Here is a 22070-nt window from a genome sequence, read left to right as displayed (position 1 = left end):
CGCACTTCCTCCCGCCGCGGTCCGAGCCCCGGCCCGGCGCCCCCACCCCGCTCCGGCCGCCGCCCGCCGCCCGCCGCCTACCTGGCGAAGCAGTGCTCGCAGTGGTTGCCCCGCTCGTTGGCCGTGAGCACGCAGGCGTAGGCCGGGCAGGAGAAGAGCAAGTCCCCCACCTGGAAGGGACGCAGGGCGCGCAGCCCCCGGCCCTTGCCCGGGCTGCCGAAGCGCTCCAGGCCGTCGCCCTCCTCAGCCCGCATGGTGGCGGCGGCGGCGGCGGCGGCGGCGGGAGGGCGGCGGGCGCCGGCCGAGCCCGAGCAGTGCTCCCCGCGCGCTGTTATTGGAGAAGCGTCACCCCGAGCCGAGCCGCGGGGGGCGGGGTGGGGAGCCGCCCCGGCGGACGCGGTCTCCCCGGAAGGGAAGACGGCCCCGCCCGGCCCCGCGGGGCGGGGGGGGGGGCGCGGTGAGGGGTGAGGCGGGGACCCCGCCCCGAGCGCGGGACCCTTGGCCGCCCCCGCCGCCTCCCGGGCCGCTTCCGGTGCGGCCGCCACAAAGGCTGCAGCCCCGGCGGCTCCTCCGGGAAGGAGGCGGGAGACAGAGGCCTGCGCCTCCGCCGCGTCTCCACGGAGCGCGGGACGCGGTTCCCAGCCGCGGGGCGGGAAGGTCGCCTGCCTGCCTGCGGGGACCCGTCCCGAGGCCTCCCCCCTGGACAGTCAGCCGGGCCCTAGGAGGACCCGCCCTGGGTAATTGCAAGGGGGCAGAGGTGTCTCTCAGCCTGGCGTGCTCGTGTCCTAAAGAAGCCACCACCGGGGAACAGGGCAGAGACATTGCAGTTAGGAAAGTTGGATGTGCTAAGGGTTAGAGGTTTCTAACCTTGTGAGGCTTTACTTCCTCTAGGGTGGCTTTGAGGATAGACTTAGTGTGGACTTAGTTTCCCCTTCTGCCTGCCCCTCTAGAGGGGGTTTAGCTGCAGGGCCCTAAGAGAAAGGCGGGGGTGTGCAGGCTGACGGAGGAGACTGCAGATGTTGAATAAGCAGCAGAGTTGAAGGCTCTTGTTGGGGGCAATGCCAGGCTGTGGCCAGAGCCCTGAGCTGGAGTTTGCAGTGGTTCTCACAGTCATCTTAGAAAAGTCAGGTCAACACCCAAAACATGTACAACAGTGCTAAGTAGCTTTAGTCCCGTGCACATGTGTGCTGTTGGTGTGTTATGATGAGAAAGAAGGATGCAATCTGTGCACCTAGGATTATTATGTAAAGGCCGAAGCTGACGTGCATACAGTAAAGACGAAAAGGGTGAAGAGTTTAGCAGAAAAGTCGGATGCTTACCACTCAGGTTTGTTCTCAAACTATGTTACCCCTGGAAGGTCCAGGATTACTTTAGCAAAATGTGGCTTGGAATATGCCATGAGATCAGTAGACTTTTTGACACTTATTAAATTTCAAAATTGACTAAGCCTCTAGCTTCCCTGCAAAGAAAAATACATCAGGAATGCCATTTCGCTCGTGCATCTTAAGAACTGTTCACTGAGAGCACCCACCATGAGCCAGATAGAAAGATGGACAAAGTGTAGCTCTTTGCATTCAGCACATTCACGATCCAATAACGATTACTGGAGAATTATGGGTCAGGCATCAAACTAAGTGCATTAATCACGATATTTCATTTGATCCGTGGCTACAACAGTGAGTTAGGTGTTTATAGCTCCCGTTTCCAAAATTGGGCAACTGAGAGTCAGAATCATGTCCAAGACCACACATGTCAGTTGCAGAATTTCAACCTCAGTCTGAAATGGAGGCCCACACTCCTAATGTGACTCTCCCGGAGCAAACAAACACAGCTCACTTCATGTTGATGTTACGGTGGCCTGGACAATGTGTTCTGTGAAAATTCAGGCCATGAGGACACACTCAGCCGGAAGAGTGAGGAGGGTGCCACGCTCAAGGGACATTTGAGCTGGGCCTAAAGGATGGATGGGGCTTTGCCAGTACAGGAGCCGAGAACAGTTTTCCGGGCAGAGAGAACCACGTGCAAAGACAGGGACCTCAAAGAACAGTGAGTGTAGTTGGGCCCCCTGAGTGGTCCTGAGCGCAGTGTGAGTGAGTGCTCAAGGGGAGGACAGCTGATGAGGCGGCAGCAACAGGGGAAGTTTTGTCGCAGACATGGGGTGGGAGACCCTGGAAGTGTTTCAGCAGAGGGGGTGCTACAATCAGTGTTCTAGACTCAGTTCTACTGGCAGTCTCGCAGGTAGATTGGAAGGGGACAGGACTGACCACGGGACCGCCGCCGGTTCAGGGAGCATCTGCAATATTTTCAATGAGAGGTGAAGAAAGCCCGAAGGAGGCATTGGGGAAAGAAGCAAAGGTGTTTGAGGATCATTCCCACTTCTTCTTGGGCATCAGGTGTCTCTTCCACGTGGGGGAGATACGTGGCAAGCAGATAACAGCTAGTGTCAACTTTCTTCCTAGCCGTAGCCTGATCGGTCTTACAGGCTGAAGGCAGGAACCATAAGTATCCTAGAATGTGGGGACCAAAAGCGGCATTTTCTTGCTAACAAGGAAAGTAAGGGCCTGTGAAGCTAAGGAGCTGCCTATGTAACCCAGGGACAGGCAGAGCTAGCATGGAAGCCCACCACATGTGCGTTTAACATTTAAATATTCATTACATGCTTACTGTGTTCCAAGCAACAGAGATATGGGCTGCTGATAGAATGGTAACGAAAGCTGACTCATTCCCTGCCCTCGCAGAGCTCTGTACAGAATTCTGGTGGAGGAAGCAGACTTGGATCACATAATCACACAACTATGGACAGTCAGTTGGTCTCAAGGTCTTAGGGGAATCGAACCTAGTCTAGGGAAGCTTTTTTTTTTGGAGACAGTGATGCCTGCACTAAATCCAAAGGATGGATAGAATTTTGCTGAAACCGGTTTGGCTCAATAGATAGAGCGTCGGCTTGGGGACTGAAGGGTCCCGGGTTCGATTCCGGTCAAGGGCATATACCTTGGTTGCGGGCATATCCCCAGTAGGGGGTGTGCAAGAGGCAGCTGATCGATGACTCTCTCTCATCGATGTTTCTAACTCTCTATCTCTCTCCCTTCCTCTCTGTACAAAATCAATAAAATATATTTAAAAAAAAGAATTTAATCAAGAGAAGAAGTGGAAGGATGTGCATTCAAACAGAGGTATATATATATCAGCCTTTGATATATGTATATGTTAATGAAATAAATTTCCCAATCCCTACAAATTTTTGAGTTACATGTCCACATAGGCAGCCCTTGGATAAATTTTGAGGCTGTTTGGTTTTTAACTGATTTCTGGGAGCTTTAAGCAGAACAAAGAAGAAAAGATGACGTGGAAGTAAACACACAGTTATGAACAGTAAACAGTTTACCGTTTCAAGGATCAATTGTGCAAAGTAATCTATTGTTTGCATTTTAGTTGTATGCAATTTTTTTTTCTTCCCTCAGTGAGAAAAACATTAGCATAGCTGTTGAGTTGTCTTCCCAGGCAGGTGGCGGCTGAGGCAGACTTGTTCTTGCGGTGAAGGTGACCGATTTAAGGACACGGGAAAAGGAGCCATCTCCTTTCAGAAACACGCCTGTGCTGAACACAGAGTGACTCAAGATGGAAAAATAGTCAAGCAACAGCCATGAATTGAGGCACTTAATATACAAAGAAAACTGTTTACAATGAATGGCCAAGGAATGGCAACAGACCAGCCTGGGCAAACCGATGACAGCACTCTTAATGCAATCCATACTTGTCACTCTCACTCGGAATTCTCACATTCCGTGAAAGTCACCTTCCAGCTGCCGGGGCCCCTCCGTCTCTTCTTCCACTTGCTCTGCCCACGGTTTGGAAGGAACGGAGAGAGTTCTCCGTGACTTCGCCTCGCTGTAGCTCACCAGAAGTGAGACAAAGATGAAGACCCCCTTTGCTTACTATCTCTAACCTAGAAATTGATCTAAGTAATGGGGGAAATTTCCTTCCAATCACAACTTGGCAGGTGAGGGAAATAGCTCTGGCCTAGGGAAATCAAGCCTTAGCTAAGAGGGAATACGGATGAATGTGGGCAATGGACTGGCACCGTATACTGGCACACCTCTGTGTGTATTCCAGTTATTGATTATGCATCATGTGTCTACACTGAGACCCTTTGTCATACAAAGGTGAAGAGACCAATGTACATGCAAAGAGCTATGCAGTGGCTGAACGATGGCATCTGAGGATATTGTAACCCGTAAACATTAACGTATATCCATGGTCAGCAAACTACGGCTCTCAAGCCACATGCGACTCTTTGGTCCCTTGAGTGTGGCTCTTCCACAAAATACCATGGCCTAGATGAGTCTATTTTGAAGAAGTAGCACTAGAAGAAGTTTAAGTTTTAAAAATGTGGCTCTCAAAAGAAATTTCAGTCATTGTACTGTTGATATTTGGCTCTGTTGACTAATGTGTTTGCTGATATGGTTACCTTAGATATGTTCAGTTAAAGACTTTGAGGTGCCATAAGTGTCCTCGATTATCAGGTTGGCCCTCACTGCAAGCAAATGAGTCTTTATAAGAGATTGGACAGTCAGATAAAGAGGCAACAATGTTACCTCAGAGGCGAGTTGCTACCAACCCAGCAATGCAAGGACCACCAGAGACAAGGAACAGATGTTTCCCGAAGAGCCTCTGGGGTCAGTGTGGCCCTGCAACTCCTTGATTCCAGCCCAGGGATACTGATTTCAGACTTCTGGCTTCCAGCGTCATGAGTGAATACATTTCTGTTGTTTAAGCCACCTGATCGGTGGTAATCTGTCACAGCAGCCACAGGAAACTAATACAAATGATAACGATCAAAGTTTTAATAGGGGAACGAACAAAATGTGGTAGAAGGGCTTCACAGAAGACCTGATATTTTTCGCTCCTTCCAGAAAAAAAATTAAGGATTGAGCATGAAAAAGAGTCTGTGCCCCCTACCCTTACCCCCAAACGGGTTTCAGAACCTGAATATGTAAACTCACTGGGATAGGAGAGAACCTGACAATCCAGAGAATTTTTCTTTTACTTAATAATCACTTCCCTAACTCTTATTAGGTACCAGGTGCACTTTTACATTACGTTCTCACTTTATCCTCCTAACAGCATTTTATAGATGAAGACACTGAATCGCCATAGTTGGGACACTTGTGAACACACTAGGTGAACAGTGGCGGGTGGACTCGAAGCAGGCTATGTAGCTCTGCATCCTTGCCCTGGGCCCCTGCACCTCGCGGCCTTCCTATTTGGCCTGAGCGATAACCATGGGTGGGGACTCTCCAGTGAGGCTGGGGCAGCAGGAGTGGCCCCACATGAAGGGTCTTGTAGAGCTGTGTGCCTATGGTTAGGGCACAGTGGAGCCAGAGAAGGAATTTGGCAGATGTGACCTAATTGTTGCTTTGGAAAGGTCACTTTTCAGGGCTGAATGGAGGGTAAATTACAGGAGGGTGAGTGCAGGGGGAGAGAAATGAGTCTAATGCAGTAGGTAGTCCAGAGGAGGGAAATGGCTGGCGTGAACAAGGGCAGTGACAGTGGTGATGGAGAGGACGGATATGGATTTGAGATCTTCTCATTAACAGGACCCGGGGATCAGAGCACATGAAGAGGAAGAAGAAGGGGGATTATGAGCCATGAGAAAGTACGGTGACGGCTGACATCACCTCCGTCCAGTCCCTCCAGTTCATTTCCTCCCACCTTTCACCCTGTGAGTATTCCTCAAACAAGGTCTTCTTATTTCTTCCACCTCTGTGTTTCCAATTTAACTCTTTATTTCCCTTCCTAGGCCCCTCCACCCTTATGGCCTCACTTCGGGATTACTGCGATAGCAGTAATATTTTGAGATAGTGAATGGTCGGTCACTCATTGGGTTCTCTGTTTACTTTTATACCCTTGCCCTTACCGCCCACTCAGTGGCATTGACTAAAAAATAAATGATATTTATGCATTAGATTCTGAAACATTTTCTGAGTGACTGAAGTTCTGAAAGAGGTGATAAAGTTTTGATGTGTGCTGATACTTTAATATCAAGGGTATGTCATACTGGTAATGTTTGACCTAGCTCATAGATTTCCTTTCTTTTTTTAAAGTATATTTTTATTGATTACAGAGAAGAAGGAAGAGGGAGAGAGAGATAGAAACATAGGGTTAGGGCACAAACATCCTTCATCCCCCCTCCCCCCCACAACTGGGGATCAAGCTGGCAACCCAGGTATGTGCCCTTGACCAGAATCGAACCTTGGGCCCTTCAGTCCACAGGCTGACATTCTATCCACTGAGCCAAACCGGCCAGGGCGTTCCTAGACTTTCTTGTTCTTTCGCAGTGTGGGGGAGGAGGGAAATATATTATTGTTATTTTCCTGATCATGGACCCATAGGTGTTGGCTTGCAATACTGACGAGTGTCCTGTGTTGCTCTACTGTCTCAGTAGCGAGCAAAGGTGTTCACTTGGCCATAAAGAAACCTCTGCTTCAAGCTGAAGAGCAGCAAGAGCATCCCTAACACATACTTTACAGCCCTAACCCAGCCTCTCAGCCGCACTGCAGCGTTTTCACATAGAGGCAGAGTTACCATGGAAGGAGAAGCTATTTATATCAGTGGGAGGAATACTAAAGCCTGAGAAAAGTACATACATAGCTATTTGGGAGTCAGTTTTATCATTTCTTAAACTACCAGCCATATCCTCTTGTATGTAGAGGGAAAAAGAGAGAGATTAAGAAACAGAGCTTAAACTGGGTTTGTCCTCAGCATTCAGGAAATATAATAGTTCTAACTAGATACTAAAGATGGAATAAAAAGGCATCAAAAAAACAAGGCCCCATTACTGACATTCTTGGTTCTCATCTAGACTCATAAGTTGTTTTTTTTTTTTAAATCTTTGAAAAGTCTTACTACCTTTCCCCCCATTTAAAAAACAAAACAAAACAAAAGGAGGTACTAACTGTAACAAAGTTTAGAACTTGTGATATTTCTAAGTTGTTGAGAACAGGCTAAATTTCTTATCTGGGGGAGGCCGGCTTATCTAACAGCTGGAAGGAGGGGATGGACACAGAATTTGATTTTCTTACCAAAGGCTGATGGCTTTGAGCAACTTGCCTGGAGCCAGATTTTTGGTCTTTTATGCTCCCTCTAGAATCCTCTCTGATTTTATGTGAAAGCAGAAGACTTCTATAAAAAGAAGAGATGGCCCTGACCAGTATGGCTCAGTTGGTTGAGCTTCATTCCAAATACCAAAAGGTCACTGGTTCCATTCTGGGTCAGGGCACATGTCCAGGTTTCAGGCTTAATCCCCAGTAGAGGGTGTGCAGGAGGCAGCCAATCAGTGTTTCTCACATAGATGTTTTTCTCTAAGATCCATTAAAAATATTTTTTAAAATAAAGAAATGTGTATATATATAAAAGCCTAAGCGACGTCCAATTGTTCAACTGGTAGCTATGCACGCAATGACCACCAGGGGGCTGGTGCTCAGTGCAGGAGCTGCTGAACTGCCTTAACTCGTCAGCTGCGGTTTTCAGGTGAGCACTGGAAACCAGAGAGGAGGGAGCCTAATTTCAGGGTGCGTCACCTGAGAACCACCCTCTTGCAATCTGAGACCCCTGGGGGGATGTCAGAGAACAGGTTTTGGCCTGATCCCCACAGGCCAGGCCAAGGGACCTCCCACAAATCCATGCACTGGACCTCTAGTATATTTATAAATATGTTTATAAATAAACTAGTGACTTGGTGCATAGATTCATGCACATTGAAAGGAAATTAATTAGAAGGTAGCTGGTGGGGCAGGACTGAGTGAGACAAGAGATGGGCTGGACATGCCCTGGAGCCAACCTCTTGTGGTCCCTTTCCAGCTGCACCTGGGCCGAGCCTCAAAGGTTATCTGTAGAATGAGCAGGGTCTTTCTGGCAGTTGGGCTCCCTTGGCCTGGCCTGTGGGGATTGGCTGAAACTGGCTCTCCAACATCCTCCTAGGGGTTCCAGAGTTGCTGTTGTACAGGATGTGAAACACAAATGTGCAGCAGTAAACAACTTATAGAAAGCTATAAAAATGTACTAGAGTGTAAGATTCCTCCTGAAGGCAAGGTTACTAGGCTGTTCTGCTCCAGGCAATGCCTGAAGCAAGGTAAGTGTTCAATAAATATTTGTTGGATGAATGGATAACACAAGGCAGAGAGTGTTGAATCTTATGAGAATTGTAAAAAAAAAAAAAAAAAAAAAGGCCCTGGTCAGTGTGACTCGGTTGAGTGTCCTTCCATGCACCAAAAGGTTGCTGGTTTGCAGTCGAGGCACTGATTAACATTTCTCTCTCTAAAATCAGTAAAAACATATTTTAAAACATATTTTAAGGGAAATTGCAATAGAAAGGACAGGAGACTTCAACATCTTTGAAGTTATATACTTAGAGTTAATTAAGCAGATAGTCAGGCCATGAACAGAATCTCCTTTGCATTATGATTGTTTCTCGAATCCATCAGTTGCTTTGCCTTCCTCTTCGAGTAAGACCCTGAGCACGTTAGGTAATTGAACACGTTACTTGTTACACCGGGTTCCAGGAAATGAATGTTAGACCAGATGACAAATATGCTAGGTGTTTTTGGATGGCTGGATGATTATATGGATAATGATTACATGAGTAGCCTGCCAAAGCTCTGATTCATAGACAGTATTTCCTAGCAGAGAGACCTAACAGAAAGATGTTCGATAAGTAATAGAGGTTATGCAAATGTGATAAAACATGTGAGGACAACACATTAATGATTGAGATTTGGGGAACGGGGAAAAATATCATTAAGGGTCATTTTAGTTTTACTGTTTTATTATTTAAACTGACTTCAGCCAAAAAAACTTGTCTCTGCCCACCCTATATAGTGCTAGACCTAGTTCACTTTGAAATCCTTTGGACTGTTTTCTCACCACTTTCTGAATAGTTGACTAAATATACATAGTGGCTGTTTGTCTTGGGGTGCTCTCTTACACTGAGCTCTTTACTAGACCTCAGCGACTCTGGTGCCTGCTACAGTCTCACCAGTTGACAGCAAAATGAGACAAACACGAACAATATACTACTTATGTATAGAAAGCTAAGCTGACTAATCTTAAAGGAAATTTTTTTTTAAAATCTGAAATTAGGACCTTTTCAAGGTTAGAATACTGTTTCTTTTTAAATGTTGGAGGCTGTAGATGGTAATTTTTTTTTAATGTTTTAGGCAAAATAAAACTGTCAGTCCTATGTGGATCCCACTGTCTTTTACATAAATTATTTTCTGAAATTTAGACACATGAATGCTAAGAATGGCATGACAGAGACTAATTGTAATTATTTCTTAATGCAGATTGTTGAGTCTTTAAATAACCTCATGCTAAATGTTCAAAATCAAGACGCCTTGATTTCCTTTAGTTCTCGGTAGTAGACATAGGTGCTTGTCCACACCACTTAGTACATCATACTACTAGGGATCAAGAAGTAGAAGGCCTCATGCAATTAAAATTATTATTTTCTTAAGGCATTTAAAAAACTCATTTCTGTTTTTACCACATTTCATTATTTTTTGGAAAAGGGATTAGGCATCTTTGGTAGTGTTACTAACATTACCATTTTAAGCAAGCATTTACTTATATACTGTTATTGAATCCTATTTTCCTTTGATCATAAGTGATTTATTTATGTAACTAAGATAACTAAGATTGCTAAGGAGACAAACTATGGAAAAAATTGATAAGTCTGCTGATTTTATTGTTCTATAAGTAATGTAGGAACTTGATGAAGTTTAGAAAACACATATCAACTCAGTGATTGACAGTATGAAGTTTTTATTATAGATCCTTCTGTACCATTACAAACATATAACTGTCTTACAACAAAATTATATTATTCATCCTGTTTTATAACCTGCTTTTTTAACTTAAAAAATGTGTTGTAAATCTCTTTCCATTACATTAAATGTGTTTCTACATCATTTTAATGAGTTCATATTGTGACATTTTATGATATACTATAATCTGTTTTAGTTCTTTATTGTTAGATACTATTGATGTCTGTTTTTCTCTTATAATATTGAAATGAGCATCTTTGTTAAATTAAATCTTTATTTACATTGTTGAATAATTCGTTAATATAAACAATAAAAATAAAGTACAAAGTGAAAATCACATATAATTGCACCATTCAAAGATAATTATCCTAAACTTCTTCATTTTTCAAATATATAGGGCAGGGTAAAAGTTGGTTTATGGCTGCTCATATGTAAAATAATACAATAATTAATAAATAATAATACAAGAATAAACTCTGTGTTTCACATACTCACAACTGTAAATCTACCTTTGCCCCACCCTGTATATACTTTATGTGACACATCTACACATCTATTTAGATAGATAGCATACAAAATTTCATGCTGTTCTATAATCTACTTTTCCCACATGTCATTGACATCTTTTAGTATCATTAAACATTGACCTAAATCATCATTTTTCATGGCTCCATGGTCTTCTATTGCACCATAAGTCATTTAGCCAACCCGAAATTCAGGACCATTTGAAGTTTTTAGTTGGTCTATACAATGTTCTAATAAGCATCTTTTAAATAGCTGTTTAAGTAACTCTAATAAAGAAATTGCTTTTCTTAGGGGAAATGTTACATATAATACTATTTCCTGGAGCTTCACAAGGCTTATTTGTGTATTAAGCAAGTATTTACTGAGCATCTACCACTGTGCTAGGTGCTGGGATTAATTAATATATTCAAGGCTCTGGAAATTCTTACAATAAAGATGAAAGAAATCTCTGAAATTTTTAAATTTAAGGTTTCCCAACTTGTATTCTATTTTAGTTGTTGATCATGGAAACCTTTCCCTTTTTGAAATAGAATATCACTGGTATTTCAAACGAGCATCTTTGTATTTCACTTGTCTTACTTGGAGCAGAATTTAGAAGATGATAATCTAGTATCAGTCTTGTTGAAACTACTAATTAAGTGCCTGTATTTACCTGTTACTTTTATAGGAACTCCGAAAAAAAAATCTTGGGAATTATTTAGAGGAAAAATATGTGTTAGACGTTTCAGAAGAATACATCTTTGATCTAAATTACCAGATTAACTTCCAGAGTAAGTAGTATTTTGGTATAAATATTTTGTTGAGACACTGGGATTTTATTTTGCTTTGTTGGTTTTTTAAAAAAAAAATAGTATTCATTCAGTGGATAGAGCGTCGGCCTGGGGATTGAATGGTCCCAGGTTTGATTCCGGTCAAGGGCATGTACCTTGGTTGTGGGAACATCCCCAGTAGGGGTTGTGCAAGAGGCAGCTGATGGATGTTTCTCTCTCATTGATGTTTCTAACTCTCTATTCCTTTCTCTTCCTCTCTGTAAAAAATCAATAAAAATATATTTAAAAAAATAGTATTCATATCATCAGAACAACAGGGCACTTGAACATAGGAGGAGAATATGAGATAAAGTGGATTTGTTGGGGGGAAAGGAGTGAATTTTCCCGGGGAAATAGAATAGACTGAGGAGGAGAGAATAAAAAAGAAAGAGATGAGATTATTAAAAGGAATTAAGGATGTAGGTTATGAAGATTTTATAGCAACATGTGGAATAATTAAAATAAGATATTTCATATAAAAAGAAGGATCCTGAGTCCCATTTGTAATATGTAAAAACCAGCAAGGAAAAAAAAAATTGAGTGAGAAGGAAGAAATCAATAAAATAATAGTGTTCAGATTTGGGTGCTTTCTCCCCCCTCAACTCTAATCACAAGTTTTCGTTTTTTATTTTTTAAATACATAATACAATTGAAAAAGAAATCCTAAAGGATGAGACAAAATTAGGAGAAGAGAGGCTTATGGAGGAGGAGGAAGAGAGAGGTTGAGTCGGACAAAGGCAACACATAGATTAAAGCGAACGAGGGTAGGAGAAAGAACATCCCATTTGTCCTGGAGGAGATCATTAATGGCACCAGTGCTGTGAAGTGGACAAAAGCTGTCTGTAGTGGGGTCAGATGAGAGAACTGGAGAAGAATAATTTTTTTTTTCAGGACCTAGGAGCATAATAATTCACCGAGAGGGTCCCACCAGCCACTGTTACTTTGGTTTGGGTTTTATCACGTAGGGATTTTGCCTATATCATTTTTTTTTACCCCCAGAAGCTGATAAATGAAAACCTGAAAAAAAAAATCCTGTGAGTAAGTTTCTTTGCCCTTATATTTGAACTGAATAATAAAGAAATGGTAAATTCTTTCTCTGAGCTGTGATAGAAATGCTACCGTATAGAAATCTTAATAATATGCCCTGTGTATACCATTTAAAAACAGGAGAACCTGGTCACCCCAGGTCATGTCAGGTGCCTTTTTTCCCCTCGGTGATCTGTGTATATTTTATCCATAAAAGACAAGTTATTGTGAAAGGATATGAAATATAGGTTTAAGAATCTCAAAGAACAAAGTGCATTTTTTTTTGCTGTTTGAATTTCTTAAAATTAAGTTCTTAAGACTCCTGCTGCTTACTTTTAAGCAAGCAACCTTGGAACTACTCCATGAAACCTGGTGAAAGGATGAACCAAAGAGTTTCCATATATATATATATGTTAAAGCAGATGGGAGAGAGAACATGTAAGTCTCTTCATACTTATTAGCTCAATTGAATGCCTGTGGTGGGTCTCTCGGGAGCACACAGTAGCAGCCTCTTTGTATCACAACTCAGCCGGAAGCATTTATTCCCTTGCAATTAAGGCCAAGGGTGCCACCAGTGATGCGAATGGAAGCAATTATGTGGATTATTCAGTTCCCTCCACGTGTCTCAAGAGTTTGTGTGTTTGTGGCTTTATGTTTGTGTGGAAGTCCCTGAATTATATTTCCCTTGGTTCTCCCTGGCTCTGCAGGTCCGACCTCGGCTAAGAACAATAGCTAACACTCTTGTGGCGCTTCCTCCATGCCAGACATTATGCTGGGCGCTTTAGATACATTATCTTTGTCCGTCTTTTCAAAACTCTGGGGTGGGGGTGGGGTGGAGGGAGTGTTAAATGTGAATGCATTGGTTCCCCAGAAGCAGATACTGAAATGAAGTTTATTATACAGGGTTTTATCCCCGAGATGGCTCTAGGAGAGACCAGTATGGAGTCGGGGAAGCAGGCCAGGGTTAGGGAGTTGAGCCAAGCGAGGGAGCAGCTCAGGCCAAATCCTTCAATCTGTCCCACAGAGCAACTCTGGGCCATGGGCTAGGAAAGGGAGCTTGACTTCTGTCCAGGAGTGTATAGTCAATGATTAACAACCAACTGGGGTAGCAAAGTATATTGGGGTGTGGGCGGGGGACTCTATGAAAGAGGAGTAGCAGGTGCTTACTGAAGAAGGTGGGACAGAAATATCTATGTTTTCTGCTGCATTAGGTACAGTTACCTCCATGTGACAGTTGAGGCCACTGAGTCTTGCCCAAGATCTCAGGGCTCATACGTGTAACACAAACCATTTCAATTTTGATTTGTTTTCTAAAAATGCCAAGAGTAGTCTGAGGACCAATCTGTTAATTCTTTGTTAAACTAAGCTTCAGCTACCCAAGTCCCTAAGGTAAGCTCACAGAACAGACTAAAACGTTGGACAGTTGGTGTGCTTTGTAGAATGCACCGCTCCCAAACCACCTAACCGACAGAAATTGCCCAGTTCTCATAGAACTGTGTAAAAAAGAATTCCACGAGTCTTTCTTAACAAGATGTATTCACACAGATCTGTTTTTACATGATGATAATGTCAGTTTAAAATGCTGACCTGGTTTTCTACACACTTATCGTCCTCTTAATCTCCCTGTTTTTCCAACAGAGTTTATTTTCTTCACCAGGTCACTAACATGATTTTCTTGGCTTGGATTTGGTGTAAAATTGTCTGTTTTCTGAAACAGCTTAAAAATTCTTTTTTGTAAACTTTAAAATTTTTTTCTAAATGAATTCTCTTTATTTTCCCATCTGAAAATGGTGAGTGCACACACTTATTGGCTATCCCTTTCCACTGAGTAAAGGGAGGCAATGTTTGTGAGTAGTGGTGGGTGACCAGTGATGTGATCTGTGTTCAGAATGGCTGTGCTGGAGCGGTGACAAGAGGACAAAAACTGGTAACCCCACCCGAGTCAAGGAATCAGCTAGAACGTTGCTGGTCCAAAGGTGATGCTAAGGTAGAGAAGGCGCCTGGACAGTGTGAGAGCACTCACAGGGGAAGGCTTGAGGATGGGGGAGCTAGCTGCTCAGCCATCTTCTGTAAGTTGGGGCTAAAGGGGAAAATGCTCTTTTTGTTTTTAGATACCTGGTGAGGATGATACTCTGTAGTTGCCTTGAATCCTAGTCTCTGCTGTGCCATCGGGACTGCCGAGGCGGGGAGACGGAGGGAAAGGCTGGAGTGCTGGCAGAAGGTTCTGCGATTCTGGATAATAAAAGGTAACCCTTCTGCGGTGCTTATTAAATATAAGGGACTGTTCTAAACATTTAACATATGTTAACTCCTTACATTCTCCAAACAGCCTCCAAGGTAGGTACTTGTATTATCTCCATTTCACAGAAGAGGACACTTGAGGCACAGAGAGATGACATAACTTGTTCACCATCATACAGCTGGGTGGTTGTGGAGCTGGGGTTCAAGTGCGGGTTATCTTGCTTTCCGATTCCATGCTCCTACCCACTACTCAGTGCCTCCCAGCCAGAATGTAGAGAAGGTGCTCATTGCATTACTAGAAATGATGCACTTGTAGTTTAACCTGTTTCTGAATGGCTTGCAACTTTTTTTTTTTTTTGAGGGCTCTGTTTCAGTACCGTGGAATAGCTAAGTAATAGGAGAAAACTTGACTTCTGAGGGTTAGAAACATTTACCAAAAGGCCTTCAAGCTGAGGCCACGTAGAAAAGTCCACGTACTACCTGCTGGGCAACTGCGAGCAGAGGTGCCCCCTTCTGTTGGAGGAAACGGTGTTCTCTCCCAGGGGAGCTGCCATGGCAACAGTTTTATCAGTTATATCACAAAGTCATCTCAGCACCCAGCTGCTCGCTAAGAATTAAACTGCTGGAACCAGATCTGGCGAGCCTCATGTTACCATGGTGTGGAGAGGGTGTGCAGTTACTGTGATATATTTAGTTTTTCAAAAACAGTTACATTTAAGAAGGACTTTCTTACCAAAAAATAATATATCTTGATATTACTTGTGGTTATTTGCTTCATGTTCCCAAGTAAACAATCACACACCTATTTATTCTGAGCAAAGTCAACCTCGTGCCCAGTTTATGGTTTGTGGACAGGACTGCCTGGGGGAAGGCGGGGATCACTCACACTCCCAAAGGAGCCCAGAGCCCCCGTGCCTCTGCTGCACTCTAGAGGCTGTCAGGCGAAGACAGCTCTTCTCTGAACCTTCCTTGTGAAGTGTAGGAAGATGCCTTTCTTACTCTTTCTTTTGAATATCTAATAAATGCCACTTGTCAAAAGGTGCTGAGGTAAAAACACTCAGAACTTCCAAAAGCAACAATGGGACTTAATAAAAATTCTAAGCCAGGCCTTTGACCTTTCCGTGGGTGACCGAAGAGCTCCCTTGAATCCACGTGTCTGCGCTGATTCGGGCTTCTCAGCTGCTTGATGGACCTCTCCGCTGGGGTTTTCCAGGCCTCAGAGAAGCTACTCCTTTCCTGGTAAGGTGGCGGAGCCCCCGAGCCGCAGCCCTCAGCTCGCCACAGCCCTCAGCTCGCCGCCACCTCCGCCACCGCGGCAGTGCTGGCCTCCCAGCCAGGAAATCCTGTCCAGGGGACAGCTCCCTACCTTCCTTGAGAACTCCGCTGCCCCTCAGCTGCCAATCAACATTCCCTGAGCTGCTCAGACGCTACTTTTGTCTGTTCTGGGACCAGAGTCAGAACAAGTCCGACTGTTCGGTCGCCATCTTCAAGCCTAAAAGTCTAAGCCAGGCCTTTGATAGTTACTCTGTACTCAGGGAAGGTATAAAGCTTCTGTCCTATGTTTTCTACCCCCCTCTCCTATCCCCAATCTCAGACAATAGATAGGAATTAGTCAAGGTTGTTTTAAGACTATAAATTGAGCTAACACAAAGCATCTGCCACATGCCAGGTACTAGTCTAAGTGCTTCTCATATACCAACCTATTTATAATCTATATAACAGTCCTGCGAGATGTGTAGTGTGATCATCTCCACTTTACAAATTAGGGAAGCCGATGTTAGGAAAATGATTAAATATTTCTCACAGTACACGAGTGACAGAGCTGGATTCGAACCCAGGTATGTCTGGCTACCTGGACTGGACTTGTGACCATTTTGCATACTGCCGCTTTTATAGCTATTAGAGCGTGCATCAAAAGTTTAACTTTAGGTAGAGGTTTTGCTAAATAACTTTAACCTGGATCTAGAGTGGATTACTGGCCTGGAAACTTTCAAATATGACAGACAAAAAAGGAGGAAGAGGAGAAGCAGAAGGAGGAGGAGAAGGAGAGAGGAAGAAGGAACTATTGCTGAGATATGGCAACAAAATATGATGCGTGGTCCATGGCTATATCTTAAGTATAGAAAACAAAGCTATAAACAACATCACTGGGAAATTTGAATATGGACTATATTGGATAACAACATATTCATGTTAAATTTCTTGAATATGATCCTTTCATTGTGATATAGGAATATGTTGTTGTTCTTAAGTGGCACTTGATGAAGTATTTATAGGTGAAATGTCATGATATCAGCAATATACTATCAAAAATTCAGGGAAAAACAAAACATATACATGAGAAAGGAAGTTTAGCAAAATGTTAAAAATTCGTAACACAAGGTATAGGTTATATAAAATCTACATAAAGATTTTGCAGGTTGTCGAAGGACTTGTATACATGCATATAAGTACAACCAATGGACACAAAACTCTGGGGAGGGAGTGTATGTATGGGAGGGGAGGCAATGTTAAAATATGTACACAGAAAATAATTTAATAAATAAAAAAATAGAAAAAAATACAAAAAAGAAAAAAAAAAGAAAAGATTTTGCAGGTTGGAATTACAAGAGTAAAAATTAGAGGAGAAATAAACTGTATCTCAAAGTTAGAGCCAGCCAAGAATAGAGCCAATCTATTTGCCTAGACTGCCCCAAGTAAGGACAAATAAGAGAAGTGTGTGGGGGCTGGAATCCATAGGCACAATTGGAAATCTGTAGACATGTGTTGTGTGTGGGTATGAGATGTTAAAGCTTGTTTATTAATGTTTTTCCATTAGTAATAGATATAACATGCTTCAGTTATATTTTCAAAAAATATTTACATTTACATCCAATGGAAAATAAAGCAAATTATAAAGCCCTTTATAAAACTAAAACAGGCCTAATTTCATGGTTAAGGTTACTCCGTTTTTGTCATCAACAAATAAGACATAGAGAGTGGTCTATCTTTTTTATTTTATTTTTTTTAATTTTATTCAGGAGATAAATGTTCCAGGCACAGATCAAGGTGTTTGAGATACACAAGTGAATAAACCAAGACCCCTGAATACATGGTGCTTGTCTTCTGGTGGGAAGGAGATGATAAACATGAAAACTAACTGAAGTGCAGATAATGTTAGAAAGTGATCATTGCCAAGGAAAACTAGAAAAATAGAACATCATGGCAGGGAGTTGGGACAGGTGGTTGTGGAGAAAAGAGTTAGTGATTTTAAATAGGATCTCCATAGGCTTTATTCATATGTGACCTCATGACATTTAGAAGGGAAGTAGAAGAGAATAGTGAAGAAAGTCCCCAGGGTAAAGGCATGCCCAGGGTGGCTAGAGCCGAGTGATCACGGGGGAAAGAGTAGAGGATATAAAGTCAGAATGGATACAGAGGACTAGTTCCTAGAGGTAATGATGAAGGTGTTGTTTAAAAAAAAAATTAAAAAATATATATATATATTGTTGATTTTTTTACAGAAAGGAAGGGAGAGGGAGAGAGAGAGTTAGAAACATTGATGAGAGAGAAACATCAATCAGCTGCCTCCCACAAACCCCTTACTGGGGGTGTTCCCGCAACCAAGGTACATGCCCTTGACTGGAATTGAACCTGGGACCCTTGAGTCCACAGGCCAACGCTCTATCCACTGAGTCAAACCAGCCAGTGCTGGTTTTTATGTTGAGTGAAAATAGGAAGCCAGTGGATCTGACTTCATATTTAAAAGGATCATTCTTTTAGGCAGTCAAAGCAGGAAGCAGGAGTCCCCAGTTAGGCTATTGCAATTATCCAAGCAAGAGCTGATAGTGACTCAGCATTGGTCAGTAGAATTGGTGGTGGAAATTGTGATCGGATTCTGGATATGTTTAGACAGTATAGGCAACAAGAAGGATTTACTGATCAATTAGTTGTGTTTGAGAAACAGAGATATGTCAAGGATGACTCAGTGTTTCATCCTGAGCAACTGAAAAAATGAAGTTGTCTTTCACTCATACAGGGAACATTAGGTAAAGCACATTTTGAGAGGGAAGACCAAGATTTGAGTTTTGGACATGCAGAGTTAGGACTGTCAATTAGACATCCAGACGGAGATGTCATAAAGGTACTTTTGATAAAGAAGTTGAGATTGAAGAGAGGTCAGGTTTGGAGATTTAAAACTGGTGATCATAGGTGTATAGATGGTAGGATCACTAAGACAGTGAGGGTGAACAGAGAAGAAAAGAAATTAAGAACTGTGCCCTTAGGATTATTATTTTATGTTTATTATACTTGTTATGGTTCTTATTTTGTTTTGAAAATTATTACACTCTACAAAATAAAAATAGACAATTATCTAAATTACCGAAGATTATAAAATAAATTTGCAAAGTATATTAATTTTCCTCTGGTTTGATTTTTCTACAAAAGTCTGCATTATTTAGATACTAGAAGAACTACAATTTTAGCTGCTTTATCCCAGTGTTATTTAATCAATAATCTGTTAATCTTTAGGAGAGTAAAGCTCAAAAGTGCTTTCGAGTAATTCTCTAGGTGGAGTAATCCTCATCTGTATTTTCTGAATTTAAGTAAGATGTTTTTTGTTGGAATATGATAATTCTTTCCTCTTTTCCTCATGCTTATACATGGCAGTTCTCATTTTGATGATAATAGTAAATGGCTTTTGAAAATTATACCCACAAAACTACAAATCAAGGAGAGAGAGAGGAGAAAATGGTGTCTCTAGGCAAAGATACATAAACATATTTGTTGTTTTACCTAATAAAGACAATTGGTGAAGATAAGGAATTCACTAAACAGCAAATAAGCTCATGTCATAAATGCATTTTATCAGTAAGATTTGGATGTTAGTGTTAGATCCATTTTAACGTGATTTTTTTTCTTTTTTTTTCTCACAAATGAAATATATAATTGTGATAGGCAATCTAGATAATATTCACCTGTGATGAGCTCTTTCAATAAAGAAAAATCCAACTTAACCCAACTTTAAAAATAAAGGAGTGCATTGATTCACATAATGAAAAATACAGAGGTAGTCAGGCTTCTGAGTTTGTTTATCAAATACTTGCTGTTGTTTTTCCTGTCTTCCTGCTCTGCCATCCACTGTGTTGTCTTCAACCCAGAGCTGGCTTTCTTTGCAGGCCAGAGAGGCTGCCAAAAGTAGCTGAGCTATTTGCTCTCTTGAAAATGCCCAAGGAAAAAGAATGCCTTCCTCATTTATCTGGCAAGTGATCTGAGCATAGTGCCAATCCTCGTGGCCAGTGGAATGCCATGTGCTGATAGTCTCATGGCCTCAGCCACTTGATCCTGTGACAAAGGGCATAGGACACCCTTGACTTTCTATATCCTTGAAGATGTCGGTGAGGTCAATGCCCTTTGAGGCATATGGCTGCTACATAGCAGGTGTGGAGTGGCATGGTTGTCAAGGAGATAGTTATCACAGGTGATCCAACTCAGTTGACACTCCACTTTAATGTATTGTTGAAACTCAACTCCCTAACCTTGACTATATTTCTCCCTGAGGGCCTTTCTTCATTTGGTAGTGACAGAAAACCACCTATATCTGGTTATAAAAAATTTTTAACTGAAACTCAGGAGACATAGACAAGAGAAAAAGCATTTACTTTTCAAAAATTACTATCCAGTATAAAAGGTAATGCTTTGTTGCACCTATAGAGAATGTCTTTTTGACCAGAGCAGATATAGAATAACCTACATAAACATCGTTTTTATATGAGCACTTCTCTATCACTGATGTGTTTGAACACATTTTTATGATAGAAGCTTGTTTCTAATATATTTAAGTTCTGCTATATGTATAATTCTTTTTAAAAAAATATATCTTATTGATTTTTTACAGAGAGGAAAGGAGAGGGATAGAGAGTTAGAAACATCAATGAGAGAGAAACATTGGTCAGCTGCCTCCTGCACACCTCCAACTGGGGATGTGCCTGCAACCAAGGTACATGCCCTGACCAGAATTGAACCTGGGACCTTTTAGTCCGCAGGTCGACACTCTATCCACTGAGCCAAACCTGTTAGGCCTACATGTATAGTTCTAAGAAAGAAATTATAGTCACATCCTAGTTTAATGGGGGCAGTGTTTCAACTAATGGATGAATCAAACATTTGTGGCTTCCCCCTAAACTCATACTAAAATGAAAGTAAAGGTGTTTTGGAAAGCATAGATCCTCAGGGACAAGTCTAACATGAGATGAGATAAAAACAAGAGTTAGAAAGGCAATGGATAAGTGCCAGGCCATGAAAACGTAAAGCTTACAGTGGAAAAGACACAGAAGCAATCTAGTTTAAACCTCTAAAGGCTCAGGAATTGGCAGTGCAAGGTGTCTTTGAAAGTGAAGGTGGTGACGGGGCTGAGAACATAATTGTTTGTTAGGCAGTTGAAGAAGCAGTTAAGCCCACATCCGTGTTCTCATGCTCTGTAGGTGAGCAGTTGTCTCCCTGTTCCATTCCTCCGCACCATAATTTAAAAAGAGATTTCCTTTTAGAGGAGAGGTGAACCAGAAGATCTCTGGATTGGAAGGGCAGAGGAAACCTTCTAAAAACAGGATGATCTCAATAAAAGGGGAGAACCTCAACTTTAATCTCTTACCAGGCTCCCAAAATGCCAGAAGCCACACAGGAGATTGAATGTCCCTTCTCTGAGAAATCTGACTAGCCCAAGACCATAGACCCAAAAATACAAACAACTCAAGGATCCAGTAATGAAAGGGCTGAATGAAGTCCTACTTTAGAATGAAGTCCATCACTCACAACTTCCAAGCAGCTGTTTAGTTCTCCATTTTAAAGTGTAAGCAGATTTACCATATATTCAAGGGAAACCTCGAATAAGAAAGACAGACCAAATAGCAGAAACAGAAATTTGGAAGAAACAGGAACTGTGTTCAGAAAAGAAAACTGTGAGGGGGGAAAACGAGCCTCAAGAATATAAAAAAAAAAGTCATTATATGTATGGAACAAGAACATAATACTATAGTAAAAGAATATTCAGAGGTTTTAAAAGAACCCTGGACATTAAAATATGTTTTAAATGAAAACATGAAGAAAGATAGAATAGCGAAAATTTCAATAAAGTTGAACAATTTGACGAGATAGATAATAGATTAAATTAATTTAAAATAGACTAAATGGATTTTTAAAATGTAGAGAGTCAGTCTAGAAATTCCCATTTATAATAATAAAAGCATAATATGCTAATTAGACTGGACAGTTAAATATCCTTCCGGATGTCATTCTGGTGGCAGGGGCTGAGATAGAGGCAGTTAGGGGTGATCAGACAGGCAGAGTAGTTAGGAGCAATCAGGCAGGCAGGCAGAGTGGTAAAGGATGATCAGGCAGGCAGGTAGATAAGTGGTTAGGATCCAGCTGTCCTGAATTGCAAGAGGGATGTCTGATTGGCAGTTTGACATCCCCTGAGGGGTCCTGGATTACAAGAGGGTACAGTCCCGGCTGAGGGAGTCTCCCCCTGACACCCCATGCACTAATTTCGTGCATTGCTCCTCTAGTATGTAAATAACAGGAGTTCCAGAAAGAGAAAATCATAAGGCTTCCCAGGGTTGGGGAGTTGAGACCAAGTCATATGCATAGAATGTCAGATGGCATTTGAGTT

General features: G+C 42.1%; 1 protein-coding gene and 1 long non-coding RNA gene across 3 annotated transcripts in view; one reads left to right on the top strand and one right to left on the bottom strand.

Moving 5' to 3' along the window:
• The window catches only part of SMYD2 (SET and MYND domain containing 2), a 45307-nt gene extending 44888 nt beyond the window's left edge, over positions 1-419 (bottom strand). The window contains exon 1 of the mRNA XM_036442490.2: positions 82-419. Coding sequence (XP_036298383.1) covers positions 82-254 — 173 coding nt within the window. The 5' untranslated portion in view covers positions 255-419. The remainder of the gene's footprint in view (positions 1-81) is intronic.
• Positions 420-11012: 10593 nt separating this feature from the next.
• LOC118721221 overlaps positions 11013-22070 on the top strand; it is a 37045-nt gene continuing 25987 nt past the window's right edge. For both annotated transcript variants that reach the window (XR_006741942.1, XR_006741941.1), the window contains exons 1-2: positions 11013-11116; positions 14293-14427. This is a non-coding gene — a long non-coding RNA (uncharacterized LOC118721221). The remainder of the gene's footprint in view (positions 11117-14292; positions 14428-22070) is intronic.

This window comes from Pipistrellus kuhlii, unplaced genomic scaffold, assembly GCF_014108245.1.
Source record: "Pipistrellus kuhlii isolate mPipKuh1 unplaced genomic scaffold, mPipKuh1.p scaffold_m20_p_18, whole genome shotgun sequence".
Lineage (NCBI taxonomy): Eukaryota > Metazoa > Chordata > Mammalia > Chiroptera > Vespertilionidae > Pipistrellus > Pipistrellus kuhlii.
The sequence above is the reverse complement of the archived record's forward strand: the minus strand, read 5'-3'. Positions and strand labels throughout refer to the sequence as shown.